Genomic DNA, 25,625 nt, shown 5'->3' with positions numbered 1-25,625 from the left:
CCGAAACAACAGAGGCGACAGAGGTAGACGTCTGTGGTGTGCTATACTTTTCATACCACAACAGAGGACTAAAGAAAAGAACTACAGATAATTTATCAGTATAGATAGTAGATTTAGTGGAGTTTAAATTGGATTAAAGAACAGAATGGTCAAACATATGTGATAGTTTCTGATAATATATCAGTTTTATTAAGCATTAAATCAAATAACTCAACAAGGAACAATATCAATAATCAGATTTGTCATATTTAATGCAAACTTCCCACCAAAAACGTCATACTAGAATTTGTTTGGATTCCTGCGCATGTGTGAGTGGAGGGAAACACAAATGCAGACATTCGTGTCAAACCATCATTAGGTCACACAGTAACAAAACACATCAAGTTATTTGAAAGCATCCATCAGGGTTATGTGATTATTGCCTGAATCTGTAGAGCATCTTCTCATGAAAAGCAATGTGTATGAAGCAGAAAGGAGACAGCTCAAACAAGCACTGAATAAGCTAAATGTTAATGACGCAATTGAATATCTTGTTGGAGTTAATGTAATTAAAAATCATCTAATTTTTAATCAACACAAATCTATTAGAAATAATGTAGGCTTTTGTTTTCTTTCTTTAGTTAATATGCTGTTCACACTCCAGTCCAGTTGGTGGCGTTAATGCATCTTTAAAGCTGGTCTTCCAACTGCCATAAAACACCAGAAGCAGAAGAAGAAGAAGGGAAACATGGCTGATAGAACATGCAGGAAACAATGGAGCAGAACAGAAATACCAACATAAAGATGAACACAAAACCAAAGTCCCAAAGATTATGAAAGATAAAAGTTGTCAGACATAATAAAGCTACTAAATTAAATGGTGTCTTGATCCGCAGCATCATCAGATCTTCATCGGCAAGCTTTATGATTGCCTTTGGGAGGTGGCATGTTAGTATAGACTGTAACAACAAACAGGAAAGGTGCCATTATATGAAAACTGCATTAATATAGTTATTAATATAGTTTATTTTAGAGTTTAATCTCATACAGAAACAAATGAAAACCTGGTGTAAAAACCAAGAAATCTTAATGAAGACACTATGTGGTTGTGGTACCAATGAATATGAATATATTATTTAATATTAATATTTTAATATTTTATTAAATAATATTTCGGTCGGTTAAGGGTTGTCCTGTGAGTACCAGCCCAATAAGGCTGTAGCTAAAATCTTATAATAAACATGTTTATTGTCTTCATGTGATTCCAAATCAAGTTTACTCACTTGCTGTCGGGTTGAGCATCAGTTCTTCATTACCAACGCTGCGGAGAAAATGGATCAGGTTGGAGGATTATTTTTAGAAGAAAATGATTGATTTAACAATTAAAATAAACAAGCAGATCAGCTGAATAGGTTTTACTTTCTGAATTCTCTCCTCTTCCTGATGAAGAATGACACACCCAGCGCTACACAGGAGATGATGATGATGAGGTTGACCAAACCGATAATGAGGCCTTTTTTGTTGTCTGTTGAAGCATTTAAGATAAAATGTGTAGATATGCATTTGGAGAGTGAAATTATATAGAATAAAGTGTTAAATGAAATGAAATGCCACATACAATGAGTGACAGCTGAACGTGTCACAGGTGTGCTGTTAAAGCGTCCGTTGAAGATTACCACCTATAATTACAGAATGTTTCTGATTAGGAAACATATCATTCACTGGAAAAATGAGAGGGCAAAAACTGTGAATTCCTCATTAAACCAACAGGTTTACACAAACCTTCACTGTGTAGGATGTTAAGTAGTTCAGATCCTTCAATTCAAAATCACAGCTTGTCTTATTCTGCTGGCTGCCAGCAACATTAAGAAGTTGTACAATGTAGTTTGTCTTTGGTCCATTTAAATGAAGAGGTGGTTCACATTTCACTTTGATCACGTTGTTCTCTGGAAGTGACACCTGAAGACCTGTTGGAGGTTCTGGTACTGTAAGAGGAAGAGAGAGGACACATATTAGGACACACAGACATGGAGAGTTAAAGCTTATGTTTCCTACAAACATCTGAGGAGCAAACCACACATAAAAAATGTTTTTTTAAAGTTTATTACTTTTGTAATTTACAAACAATTAAGCAGAAACTTTGAGTAAAAATATTTAATCTATTTAAACTTTTTAATTACCCTGTAATGCAGACAGATATTTACTAATGTTTCTAATGTGAGATTTGCAATCTAATAAATAAATAATTATTAAGATTGTAATTGCAAGCTTATATTTTTGTTCCCCCTAAAAAAGTTAATTTCTAAACATTGATTTTTTATTATTATTTATGCTAAACCTGGTGTGACTCTCTGGTATAAAACATCAAAAAGATTTCTGGGCCAAAACTAACTTTCTTCTCTCCACGGCGGTGAAGGATGACCCAAAACATGTGATGTTGGAACCAAAGTCTAATAATGCTGTAAATTTAGACAACCTCATAGGTAAATTAATTTATACATTAGTATCAGCATTTCTTTTATCTTTTTGTCCATTTTGGGTTTTAAAAACAATCCCAAAAACAATATAAGACTTTTTTACTTGTATGAAAAACTGAAGAAAAGAATTATGACTTTAAAATAAATAATAATAAACTGCGCTGCAATGAAATTCAGGCTGATTGAAAATAATAACTAATTATAAGAGATTTACATTGTTTTCTTGAATATAAAAACACATAAATTGTTTAAGAATTGTTAATAGTTGTGTTTCTTTAAACTTATTAGGAGAAAACATGAATGTTCCTTCGGTCAAACTAAATGTAAAAACCATCAAACAAATTTAATTATTATTAAAACAGTTGGTATTTGTAGACTGCATTAATTTCTCACCAGAGATATTTTCTTGGTAACTTACTTCCAGGCTGGGTCTTCTCTTTAAATGTTTCCCCTTTGAAATCACGTCGATCACCATAGATGGGACGGACTTCACAGATGTAATCCTCGTATGGTTTAAGGTTTTTTATTTCACACCTTCTTCCTTCAGAAACATTCATCATCCTTCCTTCAGCTGTAGCATAATTTGATGATTGATTTAACAACAGCAGGTTATTATAAAGAGATGTAAAATGACTGACTTTAAGGATAAAGGTTAAAATGTTAATGAAGAGTTTGGTCTTTATCTGAAGTTAAACATTAAATAAAGAGAACATTTCCTCCACATGTCACAGAGCTGCTTCAATAAAGTGACTTTTAGGAAAATTCAAAGCTTTGGGTTTTTCACTGATCTCGGACTTTAATTTATGCTCAGAAATAAAATTGATAGATATATTAGTTAGTGTTTATTTAACATAGTTATGCTAATTTAAATGTGTTAAATGTTCTTTGATGTAAATATATTAGAGAAGATCAAATCTAATTATTTTACTTACATTTCTTGTCTTGACAGCTGCAGCTATAAGAGAGGTTCGTCAGACTATGGAGAACACCTTGACATTTATCACTGGTTGTTTTCCAGTTCAGCTCAATGGAAGTATTGGTTGAATTGGCCTTCAGGTTTCTTATTGTAAAATCTGTTGGAAGCAAATAAGAAGCAACAATTAATCCAGTTGCTGATCCATGTTTTTCACTCCAAACTGTGTTCGTATGATAACTTTGTTCTTCTTCTTTCCACTGAGGTTCGGTAAATATCAACACACCACAGTTAATGTTGAACTGGACAGGTGGAGTGGTCTTATTTATGAAGACACCGTTGTTCTTGATGTGACCAGTACAGCTGTAGTCTGTGAACGGCTTCATGTCAGAAGGTTCAACAGAGTTATTGTCCTTTCCTGAAGAAACACAAAGATGAAATAATTTCTGCAGGACCTTTTGTTCTGAGATCAGCACTGATCAGCTGTTAGCTTTATTCCTAACATTTTGACACATTTAGAGAAAATAAATATTCTGAACTAATTTACAGATAGAACCTGTTAAACATTATGACACAATAACATATTTCTGATCACTTAAAATATATCTTTTAGTAAGAATCTGTGTTTCTGACAGCTGTAGTTTTTACTCACCTGAACATTTGTACTCAACACTGAGATTTTTACAGTTTGAAGGAAACTTTGTTTCTATCTTTGCAGGAAGTTCAGTGGGTTCAGTCTGATTTATGTCATTTGGATCAATGAAATCTGGAGATAAAAAATGACAAATGATTGTAACTAAAATCACATCCACAGAAGAGAGATTTCATTATTAATATGTTTTGTACATACCAACAGGAACATATTCAGAGGAGGTGAAGGAAACGTTGCAGTTTTTATCAGGGAACTTCAAAACAAAATCAGTGCAAATGTCCTCATAAGCAGGTTTGAAACGATACGATCCATTGATGAACTCTGCAGCTGAAACCTTGTTGTGTTTTGATACTAAAGAGCTGATGTTCCAACCACTTTGGTAGCACAAATATCCAGAAGGACAGGAGGCTTTTTTAATGTCTTGTTCACCTGAAATACAAATAATATTTGTTTCAGTCTGACTTCATTAAATAAAATAAGATATGAGAATATTTAATATTTTACTCACTCATTCCAGTTGTTGTTATTGTTGTTTTATTATCAGTTTTGTTACAGGTTATTTCTGTACCATTAGTGGGAATCAGAGTGACGATTAGCTCATATTCGGTGCACGGCTTCAGAGGTTTGATTTCATGAGTTGAGTTTTCATTGGAGAAAGAAACAGTGGATCTCCTTTTAAATGGACCTTCCTTCTCAGCAACGTCTATGGTGTAGTTATGAGGAGTAAAATATGTTATCTTCATCAGGAGACCAAACTGGACCGTTTCAACTCTGTAAGAACCTGCACAGCAACAGATTCACATTTTGTAATTTGAGGAAACTACAAGATTGAATATTTAATGTCAAACGGCTGTTACTGAAGACGGAAAAATACTCTCTAATCATTGTTATCCAAACCAAAAGGGTTCTCTTTATAAGAATGGACAAGCAATGAAAAAAGACAAAAATAATAAACTTGTGTTTTTTACGAGGTCAAACCTGATACTCACACTTTGGGTCTGATTCTGCTGCTGGAAGACAAGAGAAAAATATTAACATATGATCAAAATGCATTTTCTAAAACACCTGTTTAAGTTACAGCAAATCGCCGTCTGCAGCGCGATTCTCTGCAACACTAAAGTCCAAATCCTAAAGTCTAATAAACAATATTTGACCAGAGTCACATAAAATAAAGAGTAAAACTCCAAGATGTGGTGGAAGCGCTCTTAGTGGTGTTTAGTTGATTGTCTGGAAGTGAGAAGTAAAATACCTCTACTAATAATAATTATAGTATTTAATCAACATTTTACTACCATCTTTAGCTAGTTTTAACTGTGTGATATTCTCAAATTGTTTTATATAATTCTGCTCGCATGTAAAAGTTTAGTTATTATAGTTAACATCTTGGAGAAATACGACACAGAATATGAATATTTTCCATAAGTCCTTTTTTTCTAAGTTTCAATACCAGATTTTGTTAATGTTATTATGTGAGGTTGTGGCTCATTTTCATGGAAGATTTTTTAAAAGCATCTTAGAGAAAATGTAAAAAAAAAAAAAAAGCACCGTATTAAAAGTGAAATGAAATTAATATTCATCCTTTTCAAACACAAAAAATACTTCAAAAGCAAGAGTTGTTTTAAAACCTTGATTTTATGCTCTCTAACATAGCAACAATTTATAGACCTTTTATTCTGTAAACTGGTTAGATAATTAATATTTTTAATGCACACAACACATATTATTGGTCTAAATGTTTATAAAGTTGACCATTATGTTAAATATAATTACCCACCTCGGACCAGGGCACTGCTGACAGCCCATATCAGGAAGGTAACTCCATTCAGAGCTGCCATATCCAGGAGTGTCAACTTTCTTAGCGATGCAACTAATGTAAAGCGCGTTTTTTTAATCAGCAGCTAACGCCTAGTCTGCAGAATCAACATTTAACAGTTTCTGTGTTACGACATAGTACAGGAAAAGAAGATAACCACATGCCTAGACCACAGATATTTATACATTTGTCTTAATGAGTCTTACAGCTTGTTCTGGGTTTGCAGATATATGTGAGTTTCTGCATCAAGTAGTTTGTGCTGCACATTAAAAATAAAAGCTCAAACCAGGTTTATGACTTTATTATAACAGATGTTCATGGACCAAAAGTGCAACTGGTAGTTATGAAAACTAATATTTCCCACTTATGTATAAAAACTATGTCTTGTTTGTGTGAATTCATACTGCCATGATGTGCTGAGCTGTGGTTACCTGACGCTGAGTGCAACCATGTCACAGATGCATTCAAGATTCACCGAAACAACAGAGGCGACAGAGGTAGACGTCTGTGGTGTGCTATACTTTTCATACCACAACAGAGGACTAAAGAAAAGAACTACAGATAATTTATCAGTATAGATAGTAGATTTAGTGGAGTTTAAATTGGATTAAAGAACAGAATGGTCAAACATATGTGATAGTTTCTGATAATATATCAGTTTTATTAAGCATTAAATCAAATAACTCAACAAGGAACAATATCAATAATCAGATTTGTCATATTTAATGCAAACTTCCCACCAAAAACGTCATACTAGAATTTGTTTGGATTCCTGCGCATGTGTGAGTGGAGGGAAACACAAATGCAGACATTCGTGTCAAATCATCATTAGGTCACACAGTAACAAAACACATCAAGTTATTTGAAAGCATCCATCAGGGTTATGTGATTATTGCCTGAATCTGTAGAGCATCTTCTCATGAAAAGCAATGTGTATGAAGCAGAAAGGAGACAGCTCAAACAAGCACTGAATAAGCTAAATGTTAATGACGCAATTGAATATCTTGTTGGAGTTAATGTAATTAAAAATCATCTAATTTTTAATCAACACAAATCTATTAGAAATAATGTAGGCTTTTGTTTTCTTTCTTTAGTTAATATGCTGTTCACACTCCAGTCCAGTTGGTGGCGTTAATGCATCTTTAAAGCTGGTCTTCCAACTGCCATAAAACACCAGAAGCAGAAGAAGAAGAAGGGAAACATGGCTGATAGAACATGCAGGAAACAATGGAGCAGAACAGAAATACCAACATAAAGATGAACACAAAACCAAAGTCCCAAAGATTATGACACCTTCCTCCATCAAGAAGATTCATCATCCTTCCTTCATCTGTAGCATAATCTGATGATTGATTTAACAACAAGTTATTATAAAGAGATGTAAAATGACTGACTTTAAGGATAAAGGTTAAAATGTTAATGAAGAGTTTGGTCTTTATCTGAAGTTAAACATTAAATAAAGAGAACATTTCCTCCACATGTCACAGAGCTGTTTCAATAAAGTGACTTTTAGGAAAATTTCACAGCTTAGGGTTTTTCACTGATCTCGGACTTTAATTTATGCTCAGAAATAAAATTGATAGATATATTAGTTAGTGTTTATTTAACATAGTTATGCTAATTTAAATGTGTTAAATGTTCTTTGATGTAAATATATTAGAGAAGATCAAATCTAATTATTTTACTTACATTTCTTGTCTTGACAGCTGCAGCTATAAGAGAGGTTCGTCAGACTGTGGAGAACACCTTGACATTTATCACTGGTTGTTTTCCAGTTCAGCTCAATGGAAGTATTGGTTGATCTGGCCTTCAAGATTATTATTGTAAAATCTGTTGGAAGCAAATAAGAAGCAACAATTAATCCAGTTGCTGATCATGTTTTTCACTCCAAACTGTGTTCGTATGATAACTTTGTTCTTCTTCTTTCCACTGAGGTTCGGTAAATATCAACACACCACAGTTAATGTTGAACTGGACAGGTGGAGTGGTCTTATTTATGAAGACACCGTTGTTCTTGATGTGACCAGTACAGCTGTAGTCTGTGAACGGCTTCATGTCAGAAGGTTCAACAGAGTTATTGTCCTTTCCTGAAGAAACACAAAGATGAAATCATTTCTGCAGGACCTTTTGTTCTGAGATCAGCACTGATCAGCTGTTAGCTTTATTCTTTACATTTTGACACATTTAGAGAAAATAAATATTCTGAACTAATTTACAGATAGAACGTGTTAAACATTATGACACAATAACATATTTCTGATCACTTAAAATATATCTTTTAGTAAGAATCTGTGTTTCTGACAGCTGTAGTTTTTACTCACCTGAACATTTGTACTCAACACTGAGATTTTTACAGTTTGAAGGAAACTTTGTTTCTATCTTTGCAGGAAGTTCAGTGGGTTCAGTCTGATTTATGTCATTTGGATCAATGAAATCTGGAGATAAAAAATGACAAATGATTGTAACTAAAATCACATCCACAGAAGAGAGATTTAATTATTAATATGTTTTGTACATACCAACAGGAACATATTCAGAGGAGGTGAAGGAAACGTTGCAGTTTTTATCAGGGAACTTCAAAACAAAATCAGTGCAAATGTCCTCATAAGCAGGTTTGAAACGATACGATCCATTGATTAACTCTGCAGCTGAAACCTTGTTGTGTTTTGATACTAAAGAGCTGATGTTCCAACCACTTTGGTAGCACAAATATCCAGAAGGACAGGAGGCTTTTTTAATGTCTTGTTCACCTGAAATACAAATAATATTTGTTTCAGTCTGACTTCATTAAATAAAATAAGATATGACAACATTTAATATTTTACTCACTCATTCCAGTTGTTGTTGTTTTATATTCAGTTTTGTTACAGGTTATTTCTGTACCATTAGTGGCAATCAGAGTGACGATTAGCTCATATTCGGTGCACGGCTTCAGAGGTTTGATTTCATGAGTTGATTTTTCAGTGGAGAAAGAAACAGTGGATCTCCTTTTAAATGGACCTTCCTTCTCAGCAACCTTTATGGTGTAGTTATGAGGAGTAAAATATGTTATCTTCATTAGGAGACCAAACTGGACCGTTTCAACACTGTAAGAACCTGCACACCAACACATTCACATTTAAGGTTAAATAAAAGCAAACTTCAGGAGTTTTTATCTCAAACTGTTAGCTTGAAAGATAAAAGCTATTTTTAACCCTGGCAGGATAACCTTTTGTTAATCGAGACAAACCCAGAAAAACTGTCACATTTAATAAAACAAAATAAAAATTCAAAACTAAAATACACTTTTAAATCATATTCAAATTTACAGTTACCTGGTCTGTGCTGCTTGGATCTCAGCAGACCTAAAGTCTGTCCCCTAAAGCCTAATCCTTAACAAACTCTTCCCAAATTAAAGATTTAAAGTTCCAACCTGTGGTGGCAGCCATTGTTGTGGTTGACTGAGTGCTTGGGGGTGAGGTGCTTTGATGTTCCCCTGGTGCTCCATAATATCGATAATCTTCAGATGGATGCACATGGAAGGAAGGCATTAATCAGAGAGGAAGCACAGTGGCCAAAGATATTCTGAATAAGTTGCGGGACTAAAATTTTACTTTTCTGCCCCCAAGAAAAATGCTGGTGAAATCTGGTGATAACCCTAACACCTCCCATCACCCCAAGAACACAGCCCCACAGTAAAACATGTTGATGGCAGCATCATGTTGTGAAGATGTTTTTCAGCAGCAGGCACCAGGAATGTGGTCTGAGTCTAGGGAAAGGTGGATGGAGAAACCTACATAATGAGCTCCAACATTTAATTTCCCTTTGGGATTAATAAAGTATTTTTGAATTTGAATGGTGCTAAGTACAGGGATATTCTTGAAGTAAAGTTGTGTCAGTCTGCTTGTGATTTGAGACTGGGATGGAGGTTTACCTTCCAGCGGGACAATGACCCAAAGCCTACTGCTAAAGCAACACTTATGTGGTTTAAGGGGAAACATTTTCTACTGCTTATTCCATAGTGGGTCATGAGGAAGCTGGTGCCTATCTCCAGCAGTCTGCGGGCGTGAGGCAGGGTACACTCTGGACAGGTTGCCAGTCCTTTGCAGGGCAACACACAAACAACCATACAAACCCTCATTCACCAATTAACCTAACTGTGGGAGGAAGCCATAGTACCTGGTGAGAACTCACACATGTACAGGGAGAATATGCCCTATGTGTGTGTGTGTGTGTTTATATATATATATATATATATATTTTTATAAATGCACCTGCTCTGCGATAGTCTCAGGGTTCTGTTCAAAGCGCAGAGAGCATCATGAAGACCAAGGAACACACCAGACAGGTCCGAGATAAAGTTGTGGAGAAGTTTAAAGCTGGATTTGGATACAAAATATTTCCCAAGCTTTAAACATCCCAAGCAGCACTGTGCAAGCAATCATATTGAAATGGAAGGAGTATCAGACAGCAAACCAAGACCCGGCTGTCCCTCTAAACTTTCATCTCGAACAAGGAGAAGACTGATCAGAGATGCAGCCAAGAGGTCCATGATCACTCTGGATGAACTGCAGAGATCTACAGTTGAGGTGGGAGAGTCTGTCCATAGGACAACAATCAGTCGTACGCTGCACAAATCTGGCCTTTATGGAAGAGTGGCAAGAAGAAAGCCATTTCTCAAAGATATCCATAAAAAGTCTCATTTAAAGTTTGCCACAAGCCACCTGGGAGACACACCAAACATGTGGAAGAAGGTGCTCTGGTCAGATGAAACCAAAATCAAACTGTTTGGCCACAATGCAAAACGATATGTTTGGCATAAAAGCAACACAGCTCATCACCCTGAACACACCATCCCCACTGTCAAACATGGTGGTGGCAGCATCATGGTTTGGGCCTGCTTTTCGTCAGCAGGGACAGGGAAGATGGTCAAAATTGATGGGAAGATGGATGGGGCCAAATACAGGACCATTCTGGAAGAAAACCTGTTGGAGTCTGCAAGAGACCTGAGACTGGGACGGAGATTTATCTTCCAACAAGACAATGATCCAAAACATAAAGCCAAATCTACAATGAAATGGTTCACAAATAAACGTGTCCAGATGTTGGAGTGGCCAAGTCAAAGTCCAGACCTGAATCCAATCGAGAATCTGTGGAAAGAGCTGAAGACTGCTGTTCACGAACGCTCTCCATCCAGCCTCACTGAACTCGAGATGTTTTGCAAGGAAGAATGGACAAGAATTTCAGTCTCTCGATGTACAAAACTGATAGAGACAAACCCCAAGCGACTTGCAGCTGTAATTCCAGCAAAAGGTGGCGCTACAAAGTATTAACGCAAGGGGGCCGAATAATATTGCACGCCCCACTTTTCAGTTTTTTATTTGTTAAAAACGTTTGACACATGCAATAAATTTCATTCCACTTTACGATTGTGTCCCACTTGCAGTTGATTCTTCACAAAAAATTAGAATTTTATATCTTTATGTTTGAAGCCTGAAATGTGGCAAGAGGTTGACCAGTTTAAGGGGGCTGAATACTTTCGGAGGCACTATATATGTATATATATACAGTACAGACCAAAGGTTTGGACACACCTTTTCATTGAAATAGTTTTCTTTATTTTCATGACTATGAATATTGTAGCTTCCCACTGAAGGCATCAAAACTATGAATTAACACATGTGGAATTATATACTGAACAAAAAAGTGTGAAACAACTGAAAATATATCTTATATTCTAGGTTCTTCAAAGTAGCCAGATTTTGCTTTGATTACTGCTCTGCACACTCTTGGCATTCTGTTGATGAGCTTCAAGAGGTAGTCACCGGAAATAGTTTTGACTTCACAGCTGTGCCCTGTCAGGTTTAATAAGTGGGATTTCAAGCCTTATAAATGGGGTTGGGACCATCAATTGTGTTGTGCAGGAGGTGGATACAGTACACAGCTGATAGTCCTACTGAATAGACTGTTAGAATTTGTATTATGGCAAGAAAAAAGCATCTAAGTAAAGAAAAATGAGTGGCCATCATTACTTAAAGAAAAGAAGGTCAGTCAGTCGAACAATTGGGAAAACTTTGAAAGTGTCCCCAAGTGCAGTCGCAAAAACCATCAAGCGCTACAAAGAAACTGGCTCACATGAGGAAAGGAAGACCAAGAGTCACCTCTGCTGTGGACGATAAGTTCATCCGAGTCACCAGCCTCAGAAATCGCAGGTTAACAGCAGCTCAGATTAGAGAACAGGTCAATGCCACACAGAGTTCTAGCAGCAGACACATCTCTAGAACAACTGTTAAGAGGAGACTGTGTGAATCAGGCCTTCATGGTAAAATAGCTGCTAGGAAACCACTGCTGAGGACAGGCAACAAGCAGAAGAGACTTGTTTGGGCTAAAGAACACAAGGAATGGACATTAGACCAGTGGAAATCTGTGCTTTGGTCTGATGAGTCCAAGTTTGAGATCTTTGGTTCCAACCACCGTGTCTTTGTGCGGCGCACAAGAGGTGAACGGATTGACTCTACATGCCTGGTTCCCACCGTGAAGCATGGAGGACGAGGTGTGATGGTGTGGGGGTGCTTTGCTGGTGACACTGTTGGGGATTTATTCAAAATTGAAGGCATACTGAACCAGCATGGCTACCACAGCATCTTGCAGCAGCATGCTATTCCATCCAGTTTGCGTTTAGTTGGACCATCATTTATTTTTCAACAGGACAATGACCCCAAACACACCTCCAGGCTGTGTAAGGGCTATTTGACCAAGAAGGAGAGTGATGGAGTGCTGCGCCAGATGACCTGGCCTCCACAATCACCGGACCTGAACCCAATTGAGATGGTTTGGGATGAGCTGGACCGTAGAGTGAAGGCAAAAGGGCCAACAAGTGCTAAGCATCTCTGGGAACTCCTTCAAGACTGTTGGAAAACCATTTCAGGTGACTACCTCTTGAAGTTCATCAACAGAATGCCAAGAGTGTGCGGAGCAGTAATCAAAGCAAAAGGTGGCTACTTTGAAGAACCTAGAATATAAGACATATTTTCAGTTGTTCCACACTTTTTTGTTCAGTATATAATTCCACATGGGTTAATTCATAGTTTTGATGCCTTCAGTGTGAAGCTACAATATTCATAGTCATGAAAATAAAGAAAACTCTTTGAATGAGAAGGTGTGTCCAAACGTTTGGTCTGTACTGTATATACTGTATATATATATATACATATATATATATATATATATATATATATACATATATATATACATATATATGTTTACTTTGGCTCACCTGAGCATTATCTTGCTGACTGCACTATCTGCCCCACTGGACCAAAAGACCAGGTCCGTCAGTAAGTGAGGGGAAACTGGTGGACCGTTTACTTGCCCCCAGACTTAGCTTACCACCCTCATTAATTTCTAACCGTCCCATTCAGAACCTTTCCGCTCTGATTGATTCTGGAAGCGATCAGAACCTAATAGATCAGAGATTAGTAAGTGAGGCACAGATTGAGACTGAGCTCCTTCCCGCACCTCAGTTAGTTTCTGCCTTGGATGGGCAAAATTTACAACGTATTACCCATCGGACCAAACCTCTGACTTTAGTACTTTCTGGTAATCATAGGGAGGAGATATCTTTTTTTGTGTTTCCTATAGCTCTGAACTCCATAGTTTTATCTTCCCTTGGCTTCAAAAATACAATCCTTATATTAATTGGGCAGATTGTCGAGGTGAGTCCTGGTCCACTAGCTGTCTTTCCTCTTGCCTGCAGTCAGCTGTCGCCTCTCTCCCCACTGACTTAGCTCCTGCTGAGAGTGAGATTACCGATCTCTCTAGCGTTCCTTCTGAATACCATGATCTAAAGTTAGTTTTTAGTAAAGTCAAGGCCTTATCATTGCCCCCGCATAGACCTTATGACTCTGCAATAGATTTGCTTCCCTGTGCCCCCCTACCTACCAGTAGGCTATATAACATTTCTGGACCTCAACGAAAAGTTATGGAGAACTATATTAATGAGTCTTTGGTAACCGGCTTAATTCGCCCCTCTTCATCTCCACTCGGTGCTGGGTTTTTCTTTGTTGAGAAAGAAAATAGTTCTCTCTGCCCATGTATCAACAATAGGGGGCTGAACCAAATTACAGTAAAAAATAAATACCCTCTCCCACTCCTTTCTTCGGCTTTTGAACCAGTTCACGGTGCTACAATCTTCACTAAATTAGATCTCCGTATCGCCTACCATTTATTTAGGATCCGTCAGGGGGACGAGTGGAAGACCGCATTTAAAACTCCTTTGGGTAATTTTGAATACCTGGTGATGCCTTTTGGACTGAGTAACGCACCAGCAGTTTTTCAGTCGCTCATCAATGACGTTCTGAGAGACTTTTTGAATGTTTTTGTTTTTGTCTACCTTGATGACATTTTGATTTATTCAAGGGACATTGAGGAGCACCACCGTCACGTCCGTTTAGTCCTACAAAGACTATTATAAAATCGACTGTTCGTAAAGGCTGAGAAGTGTGATTTTCATAAGACATCAGTCACATTTTTGGGATACATTCTTGAGGGTGGACAGGTTCGCTCGGACCCTGAGAAGATCAAGGCAGTGCTTGATTGGCCTGTTCCAGACTCCCGCAAGCAAATACAACGGTTTCTAGGCTTTGCAAACTTTTACCGTAGATTCATCAAAAACATTTACCTGATAGCCGCCCCACTCACCGCCTTGACCTTCACAAACATTGTATTCTCCTGGACACCTGAGGCTGGACACTCCCCCGAAGAGAGACACTTAAGGAGAGTTTTTCTCAGACTCCCATACTTATTCATCCAGATTCCTCCCGGCAGTTTATTTTGGAGGTAGATGCCTCAGAAACGGGAGTTGGAGCAGTCCTTTCTCAGCAGTCCCCCACGGATGGGAAACTCCATCCATGTGCCTTTTTTTTCCGTTCGGCTAACCAACACTGAACACAACTATGATGTGGGGGATAGAGAGTTATTGGCAATAAAACTAGCCCTTGAGGAATGGAGACACTGGCAAAAGGGTGCTAAACACCCCATTTTAGTATGGACCGACCACAAGAATCTGGTCTACTTACAATCAGATAAAAGACGGAACCCACGCCAATCACGCTGGTCTCTTTTTTTCTCCCGTTTCGACCTCTCCATCTCCTATAGGCCAGGCTCCAAAAATGTTAAGCCGGATGCTCTGTCCCGGCTTTACTCACCTGATACCACAGAGAATGCGGCAGTGCCTATCATACCCCCACATTGGACTTTTGGGGCTTTAGTTTGGGAGGTCGAAGATCTGGTAAATCAGGCCAAGCGGCACGAACCGGACCCAGGCACTGGTCCTCCAAACAGGGTTTTTATTCCTGTTAGGTTTAGGCTAATCCGTTGGTTTCATACAGCTAGGTTTTCAGGTCATCCAGGGGTTAGCCGGACAGTCTCTCTTATTTCTAGGTGGTTTTGGTGGCCATCTCTTCATAAGGATGTCAGGGAATATGTACAAGCGTGCTCAGTCTGTTCTAGGCAAAAATCAGGTAACCAGCCACTTTATGGATTACTCCAACCCCTCAGCACTCCCAAGCGCCCCTAGTCACATATAGCCCTTGATTTTGTGACCGGTCTGCCCATCTCTAAAGGAATGACGGTCATCCTCACTATTGTGGACCGCTTTTCTAAGTCCTGCCACCTTGTTCCCTTAAAAAAGCTTCCATCAGCATTTCAGACTGCTCAGCTGCTAGTTCACCATGTTTTTCGCCTTCACGGCATCCCTCAAGACATTTTGTCAGATCGTGGCCCTCAGTTTGTCTCTCGTGTTTGGAAACAGTTTTGTTTGGCTCTGGGAGCTAAGATCTCCCTGACCTTTGGTTACCACCCCCAATCTAATGGACAGACTGAACGCATGAACCAGCAGATGGAGTCCATTCTCAGGTGCATGACTGCTACAGACCCTCTAGACTGGAGTGTTTATCACCCCTGGATAGAATATGCCATTAATTCACAGGTTTCATCAGCTACAGGCCTCTCATCATTTGAGGTCTCCATCGACTACCAACCACCGTTGTTCCCTACAGACGAGAAGGACATAGCTGTTGCCTCCGTTCGCCACCACATTCGCCGCTGTAAACGGGTCTGGGGTACTGTTTCCAAGGCTCTCCTTCGCATCGCAAACCAAAATAAGAAGTATGCTGACCGTATGCGGCGGCCTTCTCCTGTGTACCGTCCTGGCCAGAAGGTTTGGTTGTCCTCTCGGGACATACTTTTAAAGGCTATGACTAAGAAACTGTCTCCTCGCTTCATTGGCCCCTACGTCATTGAGTCTGTCATCAGTCCTTCTGCCCTTTGTCTTCGGCTGCCTTCTAGTCTGTGTATTCATCCTGTGTTTCATGTTTCTCAGATCAAACCCTTCATTTCCAGTGTTTCTTGTCAGTCATGTCTGTGTGTTGGTGCTGTTTACTGTGCTTAGCCTCTAGATGGCGCTGGAAACCTTGAGGAGAGGTGACAGGTGTTCCCTATTTCCCTGATCATCACCGGAGGGGTATTTAAGGAGGAGGCTGCCAGCAACTCATTGCCAGAGTGTTGCCCTTAGTGGACTAAATATTCAATTCAATTCAATTCAAAGATACTTTATTGATCCCCGAGGGGAAATTAGAATTCCAGTACAACCCATCCAAACATACATCATGACACAAGACAATGGGGGACGGGTCACCGAGGCTTTGCTGCCCACTCACAGGCGCTGCCCTTGCTAGATGAGAAAAGAGGCCACATTAGGTAAGTAGAGGGAAAAAATCATATTTCACACTTTATCCTTAGCAGGATACAGTTTGAGATTGCAAAAAACCTCAGCACAAAGAAGCAACAAATTTACAAAACAACATCATGCCGGGAACGGTGAAGGTGGTGTGAGGAGTGCGAATGTTTATCTTGAGCATGTGTGTGTGTGCGAGTGAGTGTGTGCAAGTAAGTCCATGAAGCACTGTCACAGAGGCCATTGTCCTTGATGGTTCGTTGGAATGTACATCAACCGGCCAAGTTCTGAGCAGGTCCACAGGTGTCCTCAGGGAAGGGAGGGGGCAGAGGGAGCAGAGCGTCATGTTTACATAACTTCCAGGAGAAGTTAAAGATAGCAAGCCATCAAGGCCGCGCAGGGGAGCCAGATTCAGAAAAACAATAATTATTTGGGTTAGGCTGACTTAATTTTCCGTCAGCCTTGAGAGTCTCACTGGTGCTTCTCAAAGGCAAATTCAAACAGCCAAATTCCTGGTCTTTCTGCCAGATCCGAGCGAACAACTTTCTCCAAGATTTATCCCATTTCACCTCTGAGTCCAGGAACCGCAACCTGCCTGCGATTCTGTGTAAGGATCACATCCAGTCTGCGATTTAGCTCACATAACATCTCAGTCTGAGTGTTGATCGCTCTGAAGATCCCATCACACATGCCAGGCAGCCTTACAATGGCCAGAACAGCTGCTGACATTCTCCGAATTTCTCGATATGCCAGGTAACCGCTGACTCCAAAAAGCAGAAATCCTGATATCAAACATCCAATTATATACACATCTTCCACATCCTCGACTGACATTATCGACAGACACACAATCCTCCACTTCTGCCAGGAGTCCATCGTGTATCTGGAGAAAAATGTCCCGTCCGGGCAAGTGGGCTCTCCCGACCCCTGTCTTCTTGTCGAGAAAATTTGATCAATTGCATTGAGAGACCAGCTGACCAAATCCATATTTTGGAAGAATTTGGAAGATGTGCAAAAAGACAAGACACAGAGCTGAAGCAGGGCAGATATGGGAGGGGTGCGGGAGACAGAGAAAAAGCGTCCACCTCCACCGAGAGCAGGAAAAAGAAAGAATATTGAACCTGACTTCAACCTCAGCATCAAACGCTGTTTTGGATTGTCGACTTCTGGAGATGAGCTCTCCAGCTTCATGACCAAAGACCCAAGCCTCCTATTTCTTCATTGGACTAAATCGGCAGGCAGCTTCCTGATTCCATCATTCCTTGGACCTCCTCTAGCGAACCCTGTCCACCCTCCTTCGTCTGCAGTACCATCACCAGAGCCTCAGGATCAACTAAAACCCTTGCACTCTAGTACTCATCTTCTCCAGTCTCACGGGTACACAACCTCTTGGTCTCTCCACCCCCCTCTGGCGGATCTCACCATTGTTCTAGTAAGACAGATTTATTGTTTAGAATATTTACTCCAGAATTTCCTCCTGCTTACCATTCTACTTATCTTACAGTTGGTATCCCAGTTCCCTGCACCTCCCTGTATTCCTGTAAATAAAATCCTTGCCGTAATTTGTCTGTCTCCTGATTGCTTACAGAAAGTGGGTCAAAGCTATTAAAAACATTAAGACAATGTATAAATAGGGCTGCACAGTGGCACAGTGGTATATGAAGAGAAACTTTATTAGAGATTGCTTCACGGTTATTTCAATTGTAATGGACACAGAGACTGAAATACAAAGACAAAAAAGAAGCAAGAATGAGAGCGAGGCAGGGCATAAAGGAGAGAAGGAGAAAAAATAGAGAGAAAGAAGGATGAGAGAATACAAGATAACACTCCATCAATGTTACCAAAAGGTGCACGGTACTAATGAATGCAAGATGTATGAATGCAAGATGTATTCAGTGGTAATTGAGGCTCAGTATAGAAGATGTGTATTTATTAACATCTAGATCCAAAGACCTGTGGGTGTAAGTGTGATCGAGCTTGTGTATGTAAGGTTTTCCCAATAAAATATGCAATAGCGAGTGTGAGGAGCCACAGACCTGCCCCCCTGGACCCGAGACAGACACGGAGGAGATCTGAGCCACAGGCATTTGAAGACCCCCAGAGCACGGAAAGCTCAGGAGAACCACAGCTGGGACTACCTCAACCCCCCTAGAGAAGCAGAGGAGAGCCCCAGGGGACACACCCCCCAAGTCGGGGCTCCACGAAGGGCTTGACCTGAGAAACGTGGAACGTGGGGTGAATCCTCATGGAGTTGGGTAATCTCAGTCGTACAGCGACAGGGTTGATGATCTTGAAGATTGGGAAAGGTCCAACAAATCGGGGTGCCAATTTCCGGGATTCTACCCTTAATGAGAGGTCCTTGGCGGAGAGCCAAACTTTCTGCCCCACCTGGTACTTAGGGGCAGGGATCCGTCTCCGGTTGGCCGTTCTTGACCAAATCAGTGACATTCTGATCATCGACCTCCTGGCCTTTCTTTGGCACCTTAGGGCAGCCGCTTGGGCGGACGGAACATTAGCTTCTCTCTCCTGAACTGAAAACATGGGTGGCTGGAAACCAAATACAACATGAAAAGGAGACAAACCAGTGGCACTTGATTGCATAGAGTTCATGGCGTATTCAACCCAGGGCAAATTTTGTGACCACTTGGTCGGATCAGACTCACATAATATACGAAGTTTGGTTTCAGCTCCTTGGTTGGCTCTCTCGGTTTGGCCATCAGACTGAGGATGAAACCCTGAGGAAAGACCAACAGAAATTCCTAACAATGAACAAAACTCCTTCCAGAAACGTGACACAAATTGGGGTCCTCTATCAGAAACAATGTCAGCAGAATCAGGAAAGCTTTATTGCCAAGTACGTTTTTGGACATACAAGGAATTTGGAATTCCATGGAGCCTGAAAACGTCTCGGGTCAATATCTCACCCATCTCCTTAGCAGATGGAAGCTTCTCCAAGGGCACCAGATGAACCATTTTTGAGAATCTGTCAATTATGGTTAGTAGTACAGAGTGACCATTAGAAACCGGTAGACCTGTCACAAAATCCATCGCAATATGTGACCATGGGTGAGGGGGAATTGGCAAAGGGTGCAACAACCCCGCAAGGGGGCGACGAGAAGGCTTGGCTCGACAACATTGAGTGCATTCAGCAACAAAGTCTTTGACATCCTTGACCAGCGATGGCCACCAAAACTGAGTTCGAACTGTCTGAATGGTTCTGCTGATTCCTGGATGACAAACTCAACGAGAGCAATGACAAGACTCCAGTACCTTAGGCACAAGACGTTCAGGGACAAAACAGCGGTCAGGTGGACATGATGGTGGGATAGGCAGATCTCTAATGGCTTCCTGGACCTCCCTTTCCACCTCCACTCGGGACACAGACAACCTGACGGTTTCAGGAAGGATAAACTCCTCTTCACCCGCAGACTGAGATTCTTCAGGCTCTTGAATCCGGGATAGGGCGTCAGGATTGCCATTTTTACTCCCTGGCCTGTAAGATAGGGAGAAATTAAAATGACCAAAAAACAAAGCCCACCTAGCCTGTCTGGGGTTTAGCCATTTTGCTGATTTCAGGTACTCCAAGTTCTTATGGTCAGTCCACACCATAAATGGCTCCTTAGTCCCCTCCAGCCAATGTCTCCACTCTGTCAATGCCAACTTGACAGCCAATAACTCTCTGTCTCCCACGTCATAATTTCGCTCAGCCCGTGACAGAGTCCTTGAAAAGAAGGCGCATGGGTGAACACGATCATCCTCACCTCTTTGACTTAATACAGCTCCGACCCCAGTGCTTGAGGCATCCACCTCCACGATAAACTGTCTCTCTGGATCAGGAGACCGTAACACTGGAGCTGACGTGAAGAGTTCCTTTAACCCATTGAAGGCCTTCTCTGCATCCTTATTCCACACAAATTTCACCTTGGAAGAGGTAAGAGCGTTTAGAGGAGTAGCAACCAGGCTGTAATTTCTAATAAACCTCCTATAGAAGTTTGCGAAGCCCAGAAATCTTTGTAGCTGCTTGCGATCAGTTGGAACAGGCCATTCCAATACGGCCTTAACCTTGGAGGGGTCGACAAGCACTTGATCTGGGGAAATGATGAAGCCCAAAAAGGAAGTGGTAGTTATGTGGAACTCACATTTCTCTGCCTTGACGAACAACTGGTTTTGGAGAAGACACAGGAGAACAGCTCTGACATGTTTTCTGTGGGTTTCCAGATCTTGAGAGTAAATCAGTATGTCATCAAGATAAACAAATACGAATTGATCCACCATGTCTCTTAAGACGTCATTGACCAATGACTGAAAAACTGCAGGACCATTAGTAAGTCCAAAAGGCATGACCTTGTATTCATAATGGCCCGTAGGCGTGTTGAAAGCCGTTTTCCACTCATCTCCTTCTCTGATTCGGACCAGATGATATGCATTCCTTAGATCCAGCTTAGAAAATATCTTGGCTCCCTGGATCTGATCAAAAGCTGTGTTCATGAGTGGTAAGGGATATCTATTTTTAACTGTTATCTCATTAAGGCCTCTATAATCAATGCATGGTCTCAACGAACCATCCTTCTTCCCAACAAAATAGAAACCAGCACCTGCAGGAGAGGAAGAGGGTTGAATGTGCCCTGCTTTAAATGCCTCATCAATGTAACTCTTCATGGCCCTGTGCTCTGGACCAGACAATGAATAGGTTCTGCCTTTAGGGGGTGATGTGCCAGGAAGCAAATCAATAGCACAATCATAAGGTATATGGGGTGGCAGAGCTGTGGCCTTGATTTTATTAAAAACCTCCTTTAAATCATGGTATTCTTGCGGTACCTTGGATAAATCCGGATAGGTCTCCTCAACCTCATTCTCCACACTGACCTCCGTAGCAGCAGACAAAAGACAGTCAGCGGAACATGACTCAGACCAACCCAGAACTTCTTTTTTCTTCCAGTCGATGTGAGGGTTGTGTTTCTGCAACCAGGAGGCCCCTAGGACTACAGGAAATTCAGGTGAATTAATGATCATGAAAGTTGCTTTTTCTTGATGATTACCTCCAACTGTTAAGGTAATCCCCTCCGTCCTGAGATGTGAATTGTTCATGCTGTGACCATCCAAAGCTAGCACGTTTCTTGTGTCAGCTGACGGAATAAGTTTTATGCCGTTCTTATTTGCAAATGTTTCGTCCATGAATTCAGTATCTGCTCCTGAATCAATAAACACGGCCCCCTGGAGAGACCAAGAAGAGGTTTGAAAATGGGCAGGAAACAAGAAGGAGGAGGCAGTTAGCTGACTTCAGCTCAGTAGAGACCTCCCTTCCTCTGCTGAGCCTGTCCTTTTAGTGGACACCTGAGTGCTAAATGTCCCTTTTCTCCACAATAAAAACAGAGCTTGAATCTTCTCCGACGATCTTTCTCCTCAGGGGTAATCTTGGTTCTGCCCAATTGCATGGGCTCACAATTATCATTTTCCTCAGTGAGAGATGACCGACTTCTTCTCTCATACCGGTGTGCAGAAACCTGAGTTAATGATGAGCGACCCTTCTCATGGCGCTTCTCCTTCCTTCTCTCTGTCATCCGAATATCAATGCGAGCAGCCAAATCCTCGAGTTGTTTCAGGGAAGAAGGATAGTCACGGGTCGCTAGCTCATCCTTAATGTCTTCGTTTAATCCTTTCATGAATGCATCCATTTGTGCTGCCTCATTCCAACGGCTCTCTGCAGCCAACAAATGAAAGTCAATTATATAGGTCGAGACAGGCTGATAACCCTGTTTGAGGGACAATAATCCTCTTGCGGCCTCACGACTTAGAATGACCGGGTCAAAAACTCGAATGAGTTCCTTGGAAAAAGTTTCATAAAGATTACAAGATGCAGACCTGTTATGCCATTCAGCAGTTCCCCACTGTTTTTGCCTTTCCTGCCAGCAGAGATATAACCAACACCACCTTGGAACGTTCAGTGGGAAAGGATGACGGCTGAAGCTCAAAATGAATTTCACACTGAGTTAGAAAAGCTCGACATTGGTCTGAGTCTCCCCTGAACATCTCAGGCGGAGAGAGGCGTGGCTCCCTTACCTCTGCTGTTGTCCATGTTACTTGGGCGTGGTTTCTTTGTGACGGTGGCAGCTCGAAGACAAGATTGCCAGAACGTAATGTGGTAATTATTTTCTCCATGCCGGAACCCAACCAGGAAAGGGTCTCATCAACATGGGTACGCCACTGTTGTGCTGGCGATGAGTCCATTTTTGGCCAGATTTTTCTGCTATGAATCAGAAAAAGGCGGACCGAAGATTCAGCCAGACACAGTACTGAAAGTTTAAAAGGTTTATTCAGCCACAGGAAAACGTCACACAGGTAACACTCCTCACAGCTTCCAGGAATCACTGAGGCAGAAAGAGGGATTAGTGACTTGTAGTCTCTCCAGATTTTGCAGGGATCAGAAAAGCCACTAACCTGCTTTTGTCTTGAGTGGAACTTGAAACCCAGAGGGGAAACCTCAGTGGGCGGCAGGCGGTGATCTCCAAAGCACAGGTAAGACATGACCCCAGGTTGAATAATCCGAGGGCTAGGCTGGCTCAATAATCCAAGGACAGAAACAGGGTCAACGATCGGAACAAGAGGCGTCAGGCAAGGAGCAGGCAGAGGCATAAATCCAAAAGGCAAGGCAAGGTCAAGAATAATGATCAGACAGGAAGGAACGCTGGATATCTACTCACACAATGGCTTTCAAAAATCTGGCACTGTCTGCTTGTCAGAGTCAGTATATATCAGGGAAGACACAGGTGCTTGGCATTCCACAGATTGCACTACACTGCAGCAGCCACCAGGTGCATCTAATCTGCTGATTGCAGCCAGGGAGACAGGGTAGAGCACACGTACCAGAATCATAACACACAGTGCAGAAGCCCCAGGGAGCTGCAGCGACGAGGCCCACAGGCTCTGCTGGCAGCTGTCTACACCAGAGCAGATCCAGCCATGGACCCAGAAACCTGAGACCCCGGGGCACTTTAACACCCAAACAGAGGCCCAACAGAGCCAGGGGCCTAGGCCCTGGCAGACAGCCACCGGGAGTGAGCCAGCACACACCAATGCCCAGCCCCCTATGCCGGAAACTACCAATATACCGGCAGGTAGAGACACCAGCCACTGGCAGGGAGCGTGGTGGGGGGAAATAGGCCCACCATCTGATGCAAAGCTGATTCAGGAGAGGGAGCAGCCCAAGACCTAACCTGACACAAAACCAGGCACACACAGTCACAATCACACATTCTGAAATGAGCCCTGTTTGAGGCGCTGAGTGTAACTCTTCGGGTAATGAACGAGGCAGGTCGACGGCCCTGGAGTGAACTGTTGTTCTAGACTTCTCCAGAATGGAGTCCGTATCTGGCTGTGCACATAGTTTCGCATTTGCGGTTCCGCGAGTGCGCATATAAGTATTTTTGGTTTCTCCTTTTAACTCATCATCAGGTTAGGTGGAGTAGGAGGTGATTATATGTAACACAATTGAAAAAAGAACCTGATTGTTTTTAAATTAAAATGTGAAGTCCAATACCATTTTGAGGCTGCATCTTTTTAATACTTCTAAATTTCTTCTATCAAGAAGTCCGGGGCTATTCAGAAAACCTCCAGGTCTAACGACGCACCTGCTTCTGTGTAAAGCTCCCTTTATATGAAAATGTGCAGTGTACAAAGTAGAATCATAATGTTTCTACCGCTCCCACCGCGACACAACTGTGTTCTCCACAGGGACAGCCTGTCTATAGCGACGTCGGTCATGAACGGACCAGAGCAGCAGGGCCGAGCTCAATTTGTGGCAGTGGCAGGACTGCCACAGCCTGCCGCAGGGTGGCAGGGGATTTCGCGAGGATGCCAGAAGGTGCCAGACCGACCGTAAATGCTTGCCACGGCGGTTGCCGCTGTTTTTGTGGGAGCTAATGCTGATTATCGGCAAATGGGTTGTCATTATTGTTAATAGTGTCTGTGGAGCTGCCACCGGCAGCCATAATTTATTTTATTCCTAACTAATTAGCCATAATTAGAATATTGATATGATATTTGTGAATATAAAATTTTCTTTCAGGCCACTAACCTGTAGACACTGTCTGACATGCCAACGCTGAAGAATAATAGAAAATTGCATTGGGACTGAATTTGCTGGCTCAGATTTGTTAAACAGAGATGTTCTGTTTCCAGTCTTCAGTCCAGAAGGATTTCTTGAAGCCAGGAAAAACTCCTGTGGAATGGAGAAAAGAGAGAATAAGATTTTAGAAGTTCACAGAGTACATACTTGACTGAAGAGAAATCCCATGATCAACAAATTAAACAATGCATCTAAAACAGAGAGCATTTAAATTTAAATAAATGAGTTCTACAGTGTAATGGAGGCAATCACAGTGTAATGATCACTCACCCTACAGACAAAAAACGGAATGAAAACAATGTTTTTTACCTTGATTTACTGTTGACACCACCGAACTTCGGCTAGCTGCCCCAGCACGAATCAGAGATGCTAATTCTGTCTCAACCGAATCACTGCGGGCGATCATAGTAGCTCCTTCGTTTAAGGCGCAGGTCACATTGCTTGTTGCATCCGGTGATGATAAAATACTGTTTAAAATTGCAGCTGCTTGACCTATTCTGTCCTTACGCACGTTGCCATTAGCCATGTTTTGCATTCTTCTCTGGAGCTCATGGTTATTGGCCAATAAATTGCTGCCACCTATTGGATGCTCTGTATTAAAGCAATGTCGCTCAGTTTGGGATCCACGCATGCACAAGCCAACTTTTACCCCGCCTCTTCCGTGACAAGTTTACCTCTCACACAGACAAGTACAAGCCTCTCACTCACAGCACAATGAACTCTTATGCTCACATGTATTGTCATTCATTCATTCTACTACAAATTACCTCACTCAGTCTATTATTAGTTCACAAACACATATGTATACCCTCTGATTCACTCTATTATTAGTTCACACGCACGCAGATTTCAATCAAGCAGGCATAGGTGTTTTAGTTATATGTGTGCATGCTTTTAATGTTATGTGTGTGATATTCTAATAGTATATGTGTGTGATTTTAATCTTGTGAGT

General features: G+C 41.1%; 2 protein-coding genes across 2 annotated transcripts; both read right to left on the bottom strand.

Moving 5' to 3' along the window:
* Nucleotides 1–247: 247 nt before the first annotated feature.
* On the bottom strand, nt 248–5,892 carry LOC124874197 (receptor-type tyrosine-protein phosphatase C-like). The gene is made up of 13 exons (XM_047375458.1): nt 5,796–5,892; nt 5,011–5,031; nt 4,530–4,802; nt 4,220–4,450; nt 4,022–4,135; nt 3,656–3,787; nt 3,389–3,529; nt 2,875–3,039; nt 1,762–1,964; nt 1,598–1,658; nt 1,399–1,504; nt 1,263–1,300; nt 248–938 (listed from the first exon to the last, which is right to left on the bottom strand). Exons 1-13 carry the CDS (start codon nt 5,854–5,856, stop codon nt 889–891), a joined length of 1,596 nt encoding a protein of 531 aa, XP_047231414.1. The 5' UTR covers nt 5,857–5,892; the 3' UTR covers nt 248–888.
* Nucleotides 5,893–6,701: 809 nt separating this feature from the next.
* On the bottom strand, nt 6,702–8,677 carry LOC124874198. Its single transcript, XM_047375459.1, has 6 exons — nt 8,664–8,677; nt 8,354–8,584; nt 8,156–8,269; nt 7,790–7,921; nt 7,524–7,664; nt 6,702–7,176 (listed from the first exon to the last, which is right to left on the bottom strand). The coding sequence occupies exons 1-6, from the start codon at nt 8,665–8,667 to the stop codon at nt 6,977–6,979; spliced, it is 822 nt and encodes a 273-aa protein (XP_047231415.1). The 5' UTR covers nt 8,668–8,677; the 3' UTR covers nt 6,702–6,976.
* Between the last annotated feature and the right edge of the window lie 16,948 nt (nt 8,678–25,625).

The sequence above is a fragment of the Girardinichthys multiradiatus genome, chromosome 9 (assembly GCF_021462225.1).
Source record: "Girardinichthys multiradiatus isolate DD_20200921_A chromosome 9, DD_fGirMul_XY1, whole genome shotgun sequence".
Lineage (NCBI taxonomy): Eukaryota > Metazoa > Chordata > Actinopteri > Cyprinodontiformes > Goodeidae > Girardinichthys > Girardinichthys multiradiatus.
This window is presented reverse-complemented; position numbering and strand designations above follow the sequence as displayed.